Here is a 16449-nt window from a genome sequence, read left to right as displayed (position 1 = left end):
TCTTTAAAGTAAATGTTTCTCTAGCCTTCATGAACTTGGAACATGTATCTTTTTGACATAAATAATTTAAGAATATTGGTGATCCAAATTCACTGCTATTGCAAATAAATCAGGAATACAAATTAATAATAAACTGCCAATTATACAAAATGATCTTAACTATATTTAATTATTGAAGTGAATGTTCACATAAAGGCAAATATTTTAACATGCTTTTATTCTGGAAAGAGATTCTATTTTTGCTCTGAAAAGCCAGGCCGGAAGTGGAACATTGTTTACAAATAGAAGCTGCTTTCTGTTAGCGCGTGCTTTGAAGATAAATGTTTTTTCCCCCGTTAAATGTTTGACTTTTCTTCTGACAAAAACGGCCACCAACGAGTTGTCTGCAGCATCACCACCATGACAATGTATCAAGAAGTTATATTAGTTTAAACAATTACCTGCACAACAGTTAGCTAACAGTTAGCTCAAAGGTGTTCTGCAGCATGGCAGCTTGATTCGTTTCGGCAGGTGTTAGTTACAGGGAGGACAAGTCTGTCTCTACAGGCTGCACGTCCTTCACTTTTCCGAGGACAGTTTAAGGTTAATATTCTCCGTTTTAGCAGCTAGGTTAGCTATTAGTTAGCTTTGACGTGTCTTCAACTACCCAGCTGTAAACGCCAGTAACGTAAGCAGAAGTTTGTCTCGCGTGTGTGTCATGCTCCTCGGTCACTTTCTGTTGAGCTCCTGCAGATCCACGTGTTCAAAAATAGTTTGTTTACATAGAGGTTTTACTGTCAACAAACCATCATCATCTCACAGACTGCATACCATCTCTCACAGCCACTATCGTACCGTCAACCCACTGAAGCCATCCACACACCGGTTAAAGGTAATGAAATGGAAGTCCTTAAGAGAAAAATAACTCATAAAGTCCTCACTTCAGATGCATAAAAGCTAAATATGATGATGGTTTTGATCTACTTATTTGATTCCTCTCTGTTTTAGGCTCATACCTGCCTTTATCAGTTAACAGTGTGTAATATGCAGCCAGCCAGTATATCCTATGGCAAAGACACCACTGTTATTGCCCCAGATGATGATGATGATGATGTGGAGGAAGAGCTTTGCCCGGGAACCTCCACAGTGTCAGGTGAGAATACCTGACGTGCTGACTGGGTTTGACAAAATGTAAGCAAATAAGCACCTGTTGAACTTGACAAGCTCAAAAAGACTCAACTTCCCATTGTATCAAACGGATGAAGCCTTATGATTATTTGGTTTTCTTTCAGTTAATGGCGAAAACAGATTTGACAGTACAGTGACATCTGGTGGCTTGCAAAACTTAAAGCATCCATTTAAGCTTGGGGCTGATTTTAATACTTTCAATCTCATATTTGAGCTATACAAATCCTAAAAGTCTGAATGCATGGTATTATCATATCTTTGATACGTCTCGTCTAGGTGTGATGCATTAAATGTAGGTGTTATTGTGCAATATGTACAGTCAAATAATTAATGCATTCATTGTCCAGGTTCAAATATTGTTGATGTGATTACAATTAATGTACTTTATTGCTGTAGTTAAGGCCAAGTGACCACTCTTAAGGCTTTATATATGAGTGGACATGTGACAAAATGCTATGATCAATAGTTTATTCTTACTTTTATGACTTATACATTTGTATAATAAAAAAATGCTGCCATACTTATGATGCATTTTTTTGTGTACATTCCCATGATCCTCAATGATGCTCCTCCCCACCAATGTGCCTACACAATAGTTTAATTTTGCAACACTTTCCAAACGTTATAACTCGTTGAAGCACCTTTTGTCATCTGTCACATGGTGTATTTCACTTGACAAGCTTTGACATCATGTATTAAAAATCTACAAAATAGGCTTCTTTATCATGTCAAGTCAATTGTATTTACACAGCCAGATATCACAAATCACACTTTTGTATTATGGGGCTCTACAATTTGATAGACACATCTGTTTCATGGCTGCTCATGGGTGAAATTAAAGTAAAAAAATATCTTTTAGTGTTCTATGCAGCATCTCAAGCTGGCCAGATGTGACATATTGCAGTTGTTTATGTTGCTCTTTTTAGAATTGATCTATTATACCTTAATACAACTCATCCTCACAAAGGGGTGTCACTTAAGAATCTGCTACACTATCTTACTCTGTTTGAATATCAGCATGCCGGCTTCACTTCATTGAAGTGGCTTTTTCCACCTGGTCACTGGGCAACATTTGAAACGCTTGCATGACCAAATGAAGCACAATCAATAGCCTGGACTATGCTTACCTCTACTGCTGAAACGTCTTCTCTAAAACGTACTAATATGTACAGTAGCTACAAAAATATCAAACATTATATTCAAAACGATGTATTGCTTTGTTTCTGACTTAAAAATACATTTGTTCCTCTAGCGGTCTTGACATGTTATTTTCATGTTTTAGCCAATTCAAGTTAGAACATATTGCTTTTTCTTATAGTCAAACATTTTACAAACGTTTCAGAAAAGCCCTCTGTATAGTTGTTGTTTTTTGGTGAGCCTAATTAATATGAACTGTTGTTGTATTGTGATTTATTTCTTTTCTATGGCAGCTCCAGATCCAGTAGGACCAAATGAGAAGAAGACGAAAAGGAAGAAGAGGAGGGAGAAGAGGAAATTAATAAACAGACACCTCAAGTCAGCTGAAACCTCGGACAATTATATGTCAGAGCTTCCGTTTTCTCTGACCAGCCCCACCACATGGAAAGAGCTTGGATGTGTGTATATTCTTGATGTGATGTTTATACTTATACAACTTAGAGTTTTTTCTAATAGTATGTTTGCCCTTTCTCTCTAGTCTCCGGCCCAGCTTCAACTCAGAAGAAGAGAAAGAGGAAGAGAGGAGATATTGGAGGGCGAGTTGACAGCGAAGAGGACGCAGATAAGAAGAAAAAAAAAAAAGAGAGCGTGCGGCCCAACTTTTTTATCTCCATCCCCATCACTAACACACAGGTGAGGTATTGAGGTTCTATTATCTTGCTTGTGTACTTTAAGGATCATTTATCATCGTTTGTGTGCGTTGTACCCAATAATTTTTTTAAATTACAGGTTTTATTTATTAAAACTGTTTGCCACGTTACTTATCAACTTATTGATTATCCACTTTTTGTTTTATCATCCTTTTCCCAACATTCATGTTTGTTTGCAATTCACCCAACTGATCAGAAGACCTTCCAAAAACAATTTACTCTTCCATCAAAATAACATATTTTTCCCAAAAGATATACAACCTATAATATTATTCAATGTGGGGAACTATCAGCTAAGCAATTTAAAGTTAGTAAATTATTTTTTGAACTACTTTAATTGCAAATGTGTTGCTAAATAAATGTATTAAGCATTCAAAACTATTGTATGCGTTGGACAGAAGGAAGCAAATAAAAAAAAAGTGAAAAGAAATAAGTGTAGTAAATTGGAAATGTAAACAAACATAAGCAACTGGGATATTTAAGGAAAGTTCTCCTTTTGTAGAGAAGTCTTTAATTTCTTCTCCTAAAATACTGTTGATTAATTTAGTGTTTGACACTTGGTCATGGTCAGTGTAGCCAAATCGGTAATTGCAGAAAATATTAAATTACCTGACAGATGATGACACTGAAATCTTAATGCTTATCGAGAAAAAAAAACCTTCTGAATGAACTTAGACTTACCTCATGGTTATCTTTTATTGATGCCTCATCTGTGGTGTTGAACCGCAGAAGTTGCCTCTCTTTCAGTCTTCCTCCATACATCCAGAGGAGTGGAGGTAAAGAACATATAGGACTAGAATAGGTAACAAACAGACCCTGAATGTGACAGCATATGGCGGCTGCTGCTGATTGAACTTAAATCTATCCAATGACAGATCAGCTCAGCCGTAACCCAGGTCCAAGAGGCGGTACTTCAGCAGGAGCCCCGATTGGCCAGAGCCATGATCCCTGTCCCAACTCTCCACATCACGCTATTAGTCACTCATCTCGCCAGTCAGGAGCAAGTAGACCTGTGAGTGGATGCACACACAGACACACTAACACTCTGTAACGCACATAATGGCTTCAAATTATGTATACAAACCACTAAAGCTTTAGTCTGACTAATAATTTTGGGAAACGTTTAACATTTTTGTTGTAAAAAGCTATCAAACAGTCAATCAATTCTAACCATTACACTTTTTCAAAGCAGAAATGTAGCACAGGTTTTAGAAATGACAGTAACCATGTGTGTGAGGGTTTAAAGGACAGAAATGAAATATGTGTAAAAATATAAATATATAATAACAAATATATGTTTAATTCAATGCTCTAATAATTCTCTAATTTATTGCTTGATTTCCACCATTTATAAATAAATCCCATATTAAATGACACATCACATATGTCAATGTTATATGTTTTAAATAAATACATTAGAATAAGTGTGTCATTATTTAATACTTACCAGTGCTTCTCAAAGTGTGGTCTGCGGACCTTTGGTGGTCTGTGTTCGCCCCCTAGTGGTCCGTGAGTATATTGGTAACATTTCACATTTGAAATAAATACATTTATTTAAGTTTTCCGCACTCTCGCGGGAATATCTCCACAATGGAACGAGCTTAAGTTTCAATTAACTTAACTCTCGATTGCATGATCTAGCCCAGCGCAACACCTTTGTCAGACATGTTGCCACTTGTTTTTACCATTTTCACGCAATTTGTAATCTGTTCTAGAAAAACAATGTTTTTTTTTTTTAGATTTCATGAAGCGTATAAAACAAACAATGGATGTCTTTTATGAACATTTATCCATGCTGGAAGTAGATTTAGATGTGTTAGGAGTTAGAGATTATTATCTAATATATGCATCCAATGAAGCATTGCATGAAGTCTGTTGATGATCAGAGGCTGTTGTTGGGGCTGCATAAAGGTTTTTTATGTTTGTTTTGTAGGCAGACCATGCCGGCCAGCCCGATGGTCACCAAGGTTCATGTTTTAATAGCATTTTTACAAAAAAAGCCCACGCAAGCCCAACATGTGAAAAATTGCTTGGACCTCAGAGATAGTCCATAGTTTTACTGTATTTTGTTTTGACGGCAGAGGTTTGTGTCGTACTACATGCGGTGTATTTTGCATATCTCTCAGTAGCCAATGGTCTGTGAGTCTGTTGGCTCGGACATAAACTCTGTAATAAATGTAGTCTACATTTCATAAGAGGTAAACCCTGAGCATTTTAAATCGCATTTGAACGAAATGCTTATATAATCTGTAGTTGTATTTGTATTGTTGATTTAATGTGTGAACGAGGCGATATAGAGAAGGTTAAGCTGTCATTATTAGGCTGTAATTTGTTATACTGTTGGAATGGTAAGCAGGCCTATTGTTTTTGGATATTTGTGGAGTTAGGTGGTCCGTGAGTGTTTTTTTATTGGTTAAGTGGTCTTTGGTATGAAAAAGTTTGTGAAACACTTGGCTAGACTGTTGTGTAAGATACAACACATTACCTCTGACAATGTATCCAGTAATTTGCACAACATTTTTTGTTGAAAGCAGGGATCATGAAGAGCTCTCAGTCGTATTGATCAGCTTTATGACGTGCACATACATCCTGCGCAGATTTCATTTTTCTTCATTGACTGATTGTTGAATAAAAATCCCTCTTTTGTCCTGCATTCTGCCTTTTCTTATTGCCCTGCCATGATATAACCAATAATACAGCTTTGAATACTTCTTCAATCGGACACTCAAATCAGTGTAATGCTTGCAACCATATATTATCATTCAGTCTGTGATGCTGCGCATTGTTACCACATCAGAGAGGAAAAACAAGGCCTCGTGGTTGTTGTGGTCGGATGGAGAGTCCTGCAGTGAATAATAACCAGCATGTAACGCTGCTTTTGTCTTTATCTCTTCCTCTCAGCACTTCCAGGGAAACTGCTGGATCGTGCTTTAAATGTTTAAGGGTTAGATTCCGATAATGAGAAAAGCACTGCTGAAGGAGGACGGTCCCTGAGGCCAGAAAGTAATCTGAGACTTTTATCCCAGTTAATAACCAGAGTAAAATGTCTCCCTTAAACCTCCTCAAAATGATGTACATTTCATCCTATTCCATAAATGTGTCGCGTAAATGGTCACACTTTTTAATAGTAAATCGACAATAACACAGGAGGCATTGCTAACCATCTAGTGTTGTCAATGAGGAAGACTACTACCAATTTGTATTATATTTTAAGTACACTTTTAGAAATATATAAAATCATTTCCAACATTCAACACAAAAAAGTGCATTTTATACTCTTGATTTCTCATTCATTTGATATGTTCATGTTTTCTGCTCAATGTAGCTTGTGTGATGATACTGATGCTTAATCTTACGTAGAAGATTGTGTCATTAGTAATCACTAGATTCTCTCGTTATGTAATATGAGCGGGTGGCAGAGAGGGGATTAAGTTGTGAACCGGTGTGTGTCAGCGTTTGTGTGTGTGTGTGTGTGTTAGTGTTTGTGTGTGTGCGGTGTTCATTCATGTGTTTATATTTTCTTACAGGGCCGCAACCGTCCTGGCTGAGGCCGAGCCGTCATTGGCCGAGCTGCTGGGTGGGCGGGATCTGGTGCTGCCCTTCTCGGGGATCGGTCATTTCAGGAAGGAGGTGGTGTTTGTTGGGCTGGCCCCCGGACAACACAGACACACACTGGACAGTCTGGCAGGTTGGTGACTCTTTTTAATGCGTCTGTCCGTCTGTTGAATCTCATTTTTGTTGTGTCTCTTTGTGCTGTATTAATGGATACATTTCTTTGAAGATGTTAATGTGATACCGTACTTTCTCTTTACGGTCAACTGAGGAGCTCTCAAGATTTGTTGTCTTTCCTAATGACACTCAAATGGGGCGGATGCTTTCTGCTGTGGTCACAGATGAGACATCTTTAGGACATCATATGGTGTAATCTATAAAGGCTAACCCTTATACTCTCGCATTCAATATATTGTGCATTGACCTGAGGCACAGGAGCATTCTTTGACCTGCCTTTATGCCCTGCACTACTCTTAATGTGTTAAAATATCGTTTAGGTGGATTCAAATAAAAACACAGCAAGAACATATTGGAAAAAAAAACCTGGAAGAGATATGCAGATTCTTTACTTAAATAAAAGTATAAATAATATTATCTTAAATACTACTAAAGTATCAAAAGTAAAGGTTCAAACTCTTATTAAAGTGTTATATTGTGATTATCGTACAATATTATTTAATCCTGCTAATATCACTCCCCTTTACACACAAGAGTATTTTATAATTGTGGAGCCAGTTATAGACAAGTAATATAATACTTAGTAGATAAGTATTATAGTAGTGCATCATATCATATAAGCATGTTTATGGTTAGAGTAACTAAAGCTGTCAAAGTATTGGAGTCAAAAGTACAATATTTAAAATACCAGTATGTCAAAATAGTACTCCAGAAGTAACATTCCACCACCGCTTAAAATGGTGTACTGTAAGTGGATTTGATCAAATAATATGTTTTTTTGGGTAATTTTCTGTGTGTGTGTATCTGGATAATGTTTTCACGCAAGTGTGTACAGCTGTGGGTGTGATAAGTCTTCATCTATCTTCTCACATTTGTCATTTTGCATCTGTACCGGTGTGTGTGTGTGTGAAAGCACTTGCATGTGTGTTTTTTTGTTGTGCCTTTGGCAACAACACTAAGCCAACATTTCTAAGAGGATTCTCACTCTATTGCTCGTCATCTGGACACACACACACACACACACACACACACACACACACACACACACACACACACACACACACACACACACACACACACACACACGACTACACTTGCACACACATTTATTTTAATATTAACTGCTCAGATCAGAGCAAATATTACATTTGGCATATTAGTGACGATCAAGCGAGTCAAATCCCTAAAGACATTTCATGGCGAGGCTTAATATGAATCGGAAAAGCAGTAAATTCATCTTTTAAAGAGATAGGAGAGATGGTTGAACGCAATTAACCCGGCTATCAGGGTTCAATTCATCTTGAAAAGTCGCCTGATTGGAATTTTATGAAACATTTGTGTCTGTTTGACACAGGAAGTAGTGATGAGCTTTTAATGCCAAGTGACTAGGGAAAGGTAGGTGTGTTTCTCTTTGCTTGGAGGTAAACATGCAGCGTCAAAATGTCTAACTCGTGATCTACTCCATCAAACCTCTTAGCTGACATAAATACAGGCAGACCCTCCCTAATTAACTCAATCAAACTCAACCAAGCGTAACTCTCGAGTGATTGATCGCCTGCTGCAGTTCATGTGAAGTGTGTTGACGATTATTAATAGGAAGAGTTTTGCTCGGTTGGTCGTTTCATGTTGACATTTGGGTGCTGGCGTTTACAGCCTCAAATGAATTATGGCAGCAGTTGAGCTTTAAAAAGGAGCACCAACACCTGTGTATTCATTCAACAACTGTGTTAGCTATAGAATCAGAAATACTGGATTTCATGACATTTGTTCCATGATAGAATGAACAAAATAAAAGATTCCCAAAAAAAAGTGGAATTTATTATATAATATACGAAGTAAAAGGAGCAATTAAAGATAAGATAAACAAACATAAGAATTCAAGTAAAACTTCAAATCAAAGATACAAAGTCAAGTGCTGGGATATTTAGTGCATGATGCTCGGAGGGAGGGGTAAACATTCTGATAGCCACAGGCCTACACTCTTTATCAAACATGAAAGCGTTCAAAAGGAATGCTGCAAAGTAGTTCAAGATTTTTATGAATTCGTTATTTTCCAAAGCTTTTATTTATTTATTCTTTTTATCATGAGTTCAAAACTTTTCACCTTTTATACAAACAAAAGTAGGTCAAACATGTTACCAAAACAAAGAGGGGGATACAGTTTACAGCTAGTAATGCAGTTTCTATTGGCTTATCACTATGATAACTTTATGTCAATCGCTTGATATGGGGCCGATGTCTTTATGTCAGAATCAGAATAGGAATACCTTTATTCGGCCCATAGAGGGGACATGTACATTGTATTAAGTAAAGAGCCAAGATATCTTAATATCAATCACTAAACATGCAGGCAAATATTGAAGGTAAAACTAGAAATTACACAACTACAAAATGCACATGTCAAAACCTTATATATTTTTTCCCGTTTTCTGTTTTTCACTCTTACAGAATAACTTGGTCATTTTAGTTTTCTTTCTTTAGCCACCGTTTTTTTCCCCAGGTATAAATTGAAAAATGTCTTCGAGATTATACATCCCAAAAAGGCTCTATTATTTGCGAAACTCCAGTTAGCTTTATTTACCTCGGTATTTCCTCAACCGTGTTTGTTGACATTTGTTGTTTGCTTTTTATATAAGGTGTAATAAAGACAACTATTTCAATTTCGATGAATTTGTTGAATCAAGTGCTCCACTATGATGCCATTCTCTTTGTGTTTGACATCAAATGTAGTTCCAGACTTCCAGTTCATTAAGCTATGATGAAGTGTAGAAATAAGCCATGCTGTTGTTTGATGAAACACATTGACTTCTTCCACAGGAGTATTTCCCTCCGATTCCTCCCTTTTTAGTTTTTATTTATGTTTCTGACATGAAAAATGACATCAGCGAGTCCATATGTTTGTATTGGAAAAGCTAAATAAGGATAAGGCAGGAAGTCAGACTCTCCTGTCCTCTCGTCTGCTCCCTCCACCCCATCATCGATTATATACTAACCTTTCTCTCCCTGTGGAGCTCCTCTTCTAAAAATACCCCCCTGGTTTCCCTGTAAACCTCATCAGTCGGTGTCAGTGTGTGTGTCTGTCCTTGCAGGTTATTTACTGCTAGTTTGTGTCCTTGTTTTGTATCTGTTTGGTCAAAGGATATGAAAGTAAAACGCTTCTTTGCCCATCTTCTGACTGCCATCTGTTTCCGAGCCCTCCAATTCTGGCTTTTACAAGAATCCATGAAGGGGATTTGAAAGGGATCGAGGTGGATGACGTACATCTTGCTCATGGTCGGGCTCCGATCCATCTCATGACCTCTTTTACGTCTCTGCCGTTTATTGCTACATATTGAATTCTGTCAAGTGAAAGCCTTCCTCTTCCTCCTGCTTATAACACGTTTGGTTTCATTTGTTGCAGAGTTGTTGCAAAGCCGCTTTGAAGAGCAGGGTCTTCTGCAAGAAGGCAATCGCGGGTTTGAACCCCACCTCACCATGATGAAGCTGTCCCGAGCACCGAAACTACGATCCCAGGTACACACACATATATATAGTGTGGAGAGAGTCTCAAATCTTAGCATACTATACAAGGCTATATGGACATGATTATGAGTCCAACATGCCTTTTACTGCTAATAATGGACTGACTTACTGCCCATCAACTTTCTCTTGAACATGATATCTCAGGAATACATTGAGCGAGTTTCTCATGTGTCTCATATTTGGTACAACTGTCAACTTGGACTCATAAACTGGGCCATAAATATTTTTTTATAAGTTATATGCTAATTTAGATAATAAAAAAAAAAGTACTCAGACCTCACCTTTTAGTGTAAGGGAAGCTCCACATCGTGATGTCAAAAGCATCACTAAACTGGTGATTATGTCATAACACAAATTAAATATTTTTTTCCATAACAATGTCTGTATTTACATAACAAATAGTATACACATATCCAAACTAATTTGCACTGTCACAGCATGGTTTTTGTTTTAATGGATAATAACTCATAATATATTCGCATGGAATGATTTACTCCAATCATGCTTTTATACGCAGTCCAAAGTAACCAGCTCTCTTTTCACAACTCATTCAGAACAGTAGCTCAGTGGCTGGGAAATGTCCAGCCAAGCAACTGAATTCCTAGCTGTTGTAATACAAATCAACTAAATAATTCAATCGTTTATGAACCATTATATCAGGCTGTATTAGTGGAAGAAAACTCAGGAGTTAAAGAACAGTTTAAAGTGATGGAGCTATTGAGGAAATGGAGTAGGACATAAATAAAGCTGAGGTGGAAGAGGACAGAAAGATGAATACTGGTCAGGAGGAGAGACAGGAAGGACAGCATCCATCTTTGTCTTCCTTTGACATCATATCCTGACTGGCGTCTGCTGGGCGGCATCCTTGTCTTCCCCTGTCAGTGTGTGAGTGTCTATATCTGTGTGTGTGAGAATATCCTAAATGTGTGATAACTTTTCTTTCTGTCTCTCAGGGTATGAAACGTGTGGACCCAGCCCTCTACTCAAACTATACAAACAAGTACGTGATGTTTTATTCAGATATCTGTTTTTTATTTCCAGCACTGTTTTATTCCATTGCTCCAGTCTGGATTCCCAATGATAACAGATCATTGGTTTAATTAATCATTTTTAAATAGCACATTTCAACACAAGGCCATTCAAAATGCTTAACAAAAAACTTAAAAAGCATTAAAGCATAGTGCAACAGTAACACATTATACAATTACAACATATTTCATTAAAAAAGAGAAAACAAATAAAAACAAAGGTAAAATTGAATATGACAGGTATAAAATATATAATATAAAGTGATATAATATACAGGAGAAAACTTCTGCATCGATTTCATTAATCCACTTCTAACTCATTTCATCAACTTTTTGACACAGAATCAGAATCATTTATTTTTCTCTGGTGAAATAGGGTTGCTTCATTTGAGAGTAAAAAAAAAAGATTAGAACAAAATATTTATACAAAAACAGAACAATTTTAAGTAAGTATGTGCAATAAAAATATTTCAAAAACAATCAAATAAAGATTTTGTTTGTGTTTTTAAAAAGTTAAGGTAAACATGTGCATTGGACTACAATAGATAACGTATGTATATTGCAATATATAGAGTGGGACATTTACTGACTCCCTGATATTTAAAAATTGTTTATGACCCTTTCATTCTCTTTTAACTTTTGAATTGACCTGCAGCACATTATGCTGTATGTTGTCTGCTGTTTTGTCTCCAGTTTTGTGGTTTTTAGGGGAGAAAAAATGTAACACAATCCAAATGTATAAAGTCATGAAGCTTCATTTAGTTGTTTCCTTTGATTTGAGTGATCATTGCTGACAAGAAGCTGCACTGACTGACGTCGGTCTTTGCTTTCTGCTGGAGGCATCAACAGTCTTCTGCCTCTCACTGTCTCACCGTCACTTTGTCCGTCTCGCTGCAGGTTTTTCGGGGACCAGACAGTCGAGCGGGTGGATCTTTGTTCCATGTTGAAAAAGAAGCAACAAGATGGATATTACCACACTGAGACTTCACTACAACTTGGTGAGTGTGCACGTGTACACACAGACAGAGCCTTGTTGTGTTTGTGTTTACCATTTAGTTGGCTATCATGTACAACATTAAGCCACCAGAGGGCGCCCTCTGCTTACGTACAGGACAATAAGTTATCAAAAGCATTCAAAGGTTTTATTTATCATATGGGCTATAGCTATAGCATCCTTTTGTCAATACAGTCTTCAATCTCAGGCTCTTTCAACATATACTCAACATAAAAAGAGACATAAATAGTGCGAATGACATAAAGCTGCAAGTAAGTGGCAGGGATGAGAAAAATGCACAATTAAATCATGTACAGTCGAATAAATACTGTACACTGTAAACATATTGGAATATGTGGATATGTTCTATCATTGGATGGTTTCCATAGGTGTGGCAGTTACATTATTTCCATATTTAGGGGAAATCATTTGCTGTAAATCATTATTAGATGTGCTAATTGGCAAATAACTTGTTCTGAAAGTTGTCCATGTAAATAAGTAACATCATCAAACTTCACTGTATGTGCTAAGCAGCAGCTAAAAGAGGGGCAAACTGCCCTTATCAAACACCATGGGAATACTGGAGAGCTCATTTCCATTTAGGCTTTCCTGCTAAAGTTCTCTCAAGCGTTGGCAGTGTTGGAGAAAAGCTGCTCTATAATGGCTGCTGATCAGGGACGTGCACAGACATTTTGGGGGGCGGGAGCTCACGGGAGAAAAAGGGCCCTTCCCATAATCATTTATAAAAAACATTTTGAAAACAAAAAGTTAAATATAGTTGCACATCTCTGACTTACTGACCAATTCATTTTAATACCCTCACACTCACGCAATTGTTTAATACTCAGCAGAATTCTACAAAAACATAACATTTCAGGGGAAAATACTGACTTGACGTAAGTAACTATCTGGGCAAGTTGCGAGGTGATATGTTTTTATGTTAGTTTGTTGTTTTATCCTTTTCGCCTGCAATGCCTTGGTAACTGCATGCAAATTAGCGCATTTTAATTAGGCCTAGTTAACGCCTAATTTGCATATCAATGTGACGATTGTGATGACGTTATTAGATACACATTTTACTGTATTCACCTTTAGTGTCTCCCCAGTGACGTAACAAGGTTGTGATTGGCCCCGGTGCAAATATTGTTTCGCCCCAAACATAAGCGCACGTTGATGCGCTCACACACGCACGGACACACACAACCACTCATAAGCGCCACATATAGGCTATCAACAACAGGCTGCGCTGGCCTCAGACCACCACAGCCTGACAACGGCACAGCAAACTAAACTAAAGAATTAATCGAGATTTTGAGGACGATGTATGACAAAACATTTCTAATTTCGTCAGTTTAGCCGTTACATCTCCTTGTTCTCTCTTGTCCTTTCTCTTTTGAGCGCCGCTCTTGTGCTTTGGTTTGCTGTACATTATAAATGCAAGCTATTACATTTTTTATAATGCTACCGAACTTGCTGCTGCTAGCTACAGTACAGTACAGGTTGATTAAACGGTTCGCTCGTCACGCAAGGTATCACATGACATGAAAGGGAGCAAGGTCATTGGACAGACAAATTACAAATGAATTTAGGTTGCTTGGTTACTTTGAAGACTGCGTGAACCGGTCAATGCCATTGTGGCCCCCCCAAAAAAAGGTATATGTAATATTATTTTTTTTTTTGCATGGACCCCTGGCCGGCTCTGGGCCCCGGTGCGTTGCACCGGCTGCACTGTCGATAGTTACGCCACTGTGTCTCCCTTAAGTACAGTACATTAGCCTGAATGCCCATGATAAATTGCCATAGCTAAATCTTGAGCTAACTTATCCATTAGCTAGTAGCCTACCTTAGTTAACTATATTTGTTTTTGTCTTCTGGCTAATTAGCTGTAAACTTGAGGCACTAGCAGTTTACTAATTTGATCATCATCACTCACCTTCAAACAAGCCAAGAAAAGCTGGCATAACATGGGACTGTAAGGTGGGAGCAAGCCCCCAGGAAGTGCGCCGGACTCTGAGGAAAATATTCGTTGTGTCCAAACGGGGGTACTGCAACTTCCGTATCAGTCCGTGATGTCCCTGGGCACAGAAATACTTTTTCCCATTGACTAACATTGGGAAAGAGTGGTCTGTAAATCGTTGGATAATCTTTTTCTAACCAAATAAACTACCCAGTATGAACATTTGTATAGCCCTTATTAAAAACCAATGAGCAGCTCTCATAGGAAAGAACGAGACCCCACCTCCGACGCTGTATCCAGTTCTTATTATACATCCATGGGTGGGAGGTGCTGTTACCTGTCGGCCTGAAGTGACTGCCGATGTCCGCACCGCTGTGTGCGAGACGTGGAGGGAGGGAGGGTAGAGAGAGCATCGGAACTTCACATTCTAATCTCCCGACCTGATATTTTTATTTTGTTTTCAATCAATATATTTTTGGAAAGGGAAACTGCACGCAAACAGCAGTAGATATATATTCATTTATTTTTTTAAAAAGGGCACTTTCTCTGGAGGAAGAAAAAGGGCAGGGGCTCAAGCCCACTTTGATTTCTATGTGTGCACGTGCCTGCTGCTGATGAATGCAAAGCCTAAAGATGGTGCAGTAATTGGTTATAAAATGAATGTGCATGTATATGATCTGGTTAACGTTTCCCTGATGTGTCATTGGAGGAAAATTAGGTTGCAATCTTTGAATTGCCTCAGTGGATATTGTTGCTGTGTATCCCCACATGAGCTCCACATGGCACTAATGATCACATTTGGAGTTGGGTTAAATCCAGACGGACAGTATTGATGTGTCTATCAAATGCTGGAGGCTTCTGATAGCATACTAGGAGCAACAATATAAGAGTTATTTTATGAATGTATCCATTTTGCAAGTCCACAGCTGAATCAATTTGTAGGTTAGGATTTTAAGCAGCCACTAACTGCAAAATCCACCTCAGGCATGTGGGGTTCAACAAGTGCTGGCGCTTTGTGGCCAATGTAAGCCCAGATCGATTGGCAGCGCTAAAGGCAGAGGCGATGTCTACTGTTTCTCTAATGAGAAGTGTCTGGAAGAGATTCAGAAACCATTGTTTGTGATAGCATTTCATTGTTAGGATTCAAAGAGGCACAAAAGACAGAGGTAGAATTTTGTAGATAAAATGATACATTATGGATCTCTGAGGATTTATTCAAACCTAATGAGTCTCTGCTTTCTTTGAAATAAAGCATATTACTCCATGAATAGCTGACCATGATGTAACACAGTGCACTTAGTTCAGAAGCTAAAGTAGTGGCTTATTAGGGTTTATTATGCTGGAACCTTTTGGTAAAAATCACAGGCATATAAGCCGACGGACAAACAAATATGATTTTATTGTTGAGCCTTTAGGTGTGTGTGTGTGTGTGTGTGTGTGTGTGTGTGTGTGTGTGTGTGTGTGTGTGTGTGTGTGTGTGTGTGTGTGTGTGTGTGTGTGTGTGTGTGTGTGTGTGTGTGTGTGTGTGTGTGTGTGTGTGTGTGTGTGTGTGTGTGTGTGTGTGTGTGTGTGTGTGTGTGTGTGTGTGTGTGTGTGTGTGTGGAACTAGGCTGTCACAATGTTTTGTGGATCACTGGGCTGTCTGTGAGAGACAAAGAGTGTGTGTGTGTGCGCATCAGAAAGCTGGTGTTTCTGTCAAGTGTGTTTCACAACAATACACACATAATTATGAATGCGCGAAGAAAGATAAAACTGAACACTGCATCCTGTGATGTCATAGCGCTCTGTCCACGGCACAGCGTTGTGGGTCTACGTTGTAATACTAGTTTTTTCTAAATGAAGTGGTGGGAATTAAGTGTCTCCCCTCCAAAAGATAGCTTACATACGCTTTTTAAATCAAGACTGTGTACACTTTAGTATTAACTAGGGCTGCCCCCGACCAAAGATTTTCCTGGTCGACCACTGGTCGTCAGGTAAGGCCACTAGTCGACCACTGATCGACCAGTGGCGCGAATGAAAGCGCACGCAGAGACAAACCGCCTTTTTCGCGCAACCGGCAAGTAATTAAATTATGATTCTGAATGTGTTGGAAAAATCAACAAGGAGACTGTCTTAACATTTTGTTAATTTATTTCAACACAACACACCATATAAAAACATCACACAACTTATGAACTTTTAAAACCAACACAATAACTTTATAAA

General features: G+C 38.1%; 1 protein-coding gene across 3 annotated transcripts in view; it reads left to right on the top strand.

The window, feature by feature from the left end:
• Positions 1-190: 190 nt before the first annotated feature.
• The window catches only part of akap7 (A-kinase anchoring protein 7), a 51337-nt gene continuing 35078 nt past the window's right edge, over positions 191-16449 (top strand). Inside the window, exons 1-10 of one of the 3 annotated variants that reach the window (XM_079643469.1) lie at positions 193-667; positions 823-871; positions 988-1132; positions 2598-2762; positions 2843-2997; positions 3890-4026; positions 6542-6702; positions 10144-10256; positions 11219-11265; positions 12191-12291. In XM_079643469.1, coding sequence (XP_079499595.1) covers positions 1024-1132; positions 2598-2762; positions 2843-2997; positions 3890-4026; positions 6542-6702; positions 10144-10256; positions 11219-11265; positions 12191-12291 — 988 coding nt within the window. In that variant the 5' untranslated portion in view covers positions 193-667; positions 823-871; positions 988-1023. Of the gene's footprint in view, positions 872-987; positions 1133-2597; positions 2763-2842; positions 2998-3889; positions 4027-6541; positions 6703-10143; positions 10257-11218; positions 11266-12190; positions 12292-16449 lie in introns of all 3 variants that reach the window. The other 2 variants (XM_079643468.1, XM_079643467.1) reach the window with 2 other exon arrangements.

Source organism: Notothenia rossii (genome assembly GCF_949606895.1).
Source record: "Notothenia rossii genome assembly, chromosome: 8".
In the NCBI taxonomy this organism is placed as follows: domain Eukaryota; kingdom Metazoa; phylum Chordata; class Actinopteri; order Perciformes; family Nototheniidae; genus Notothenia; species Notothenia rossii.
This window is presented reverse-complemented; position numbering and strand designations above follow the sequence as displayed.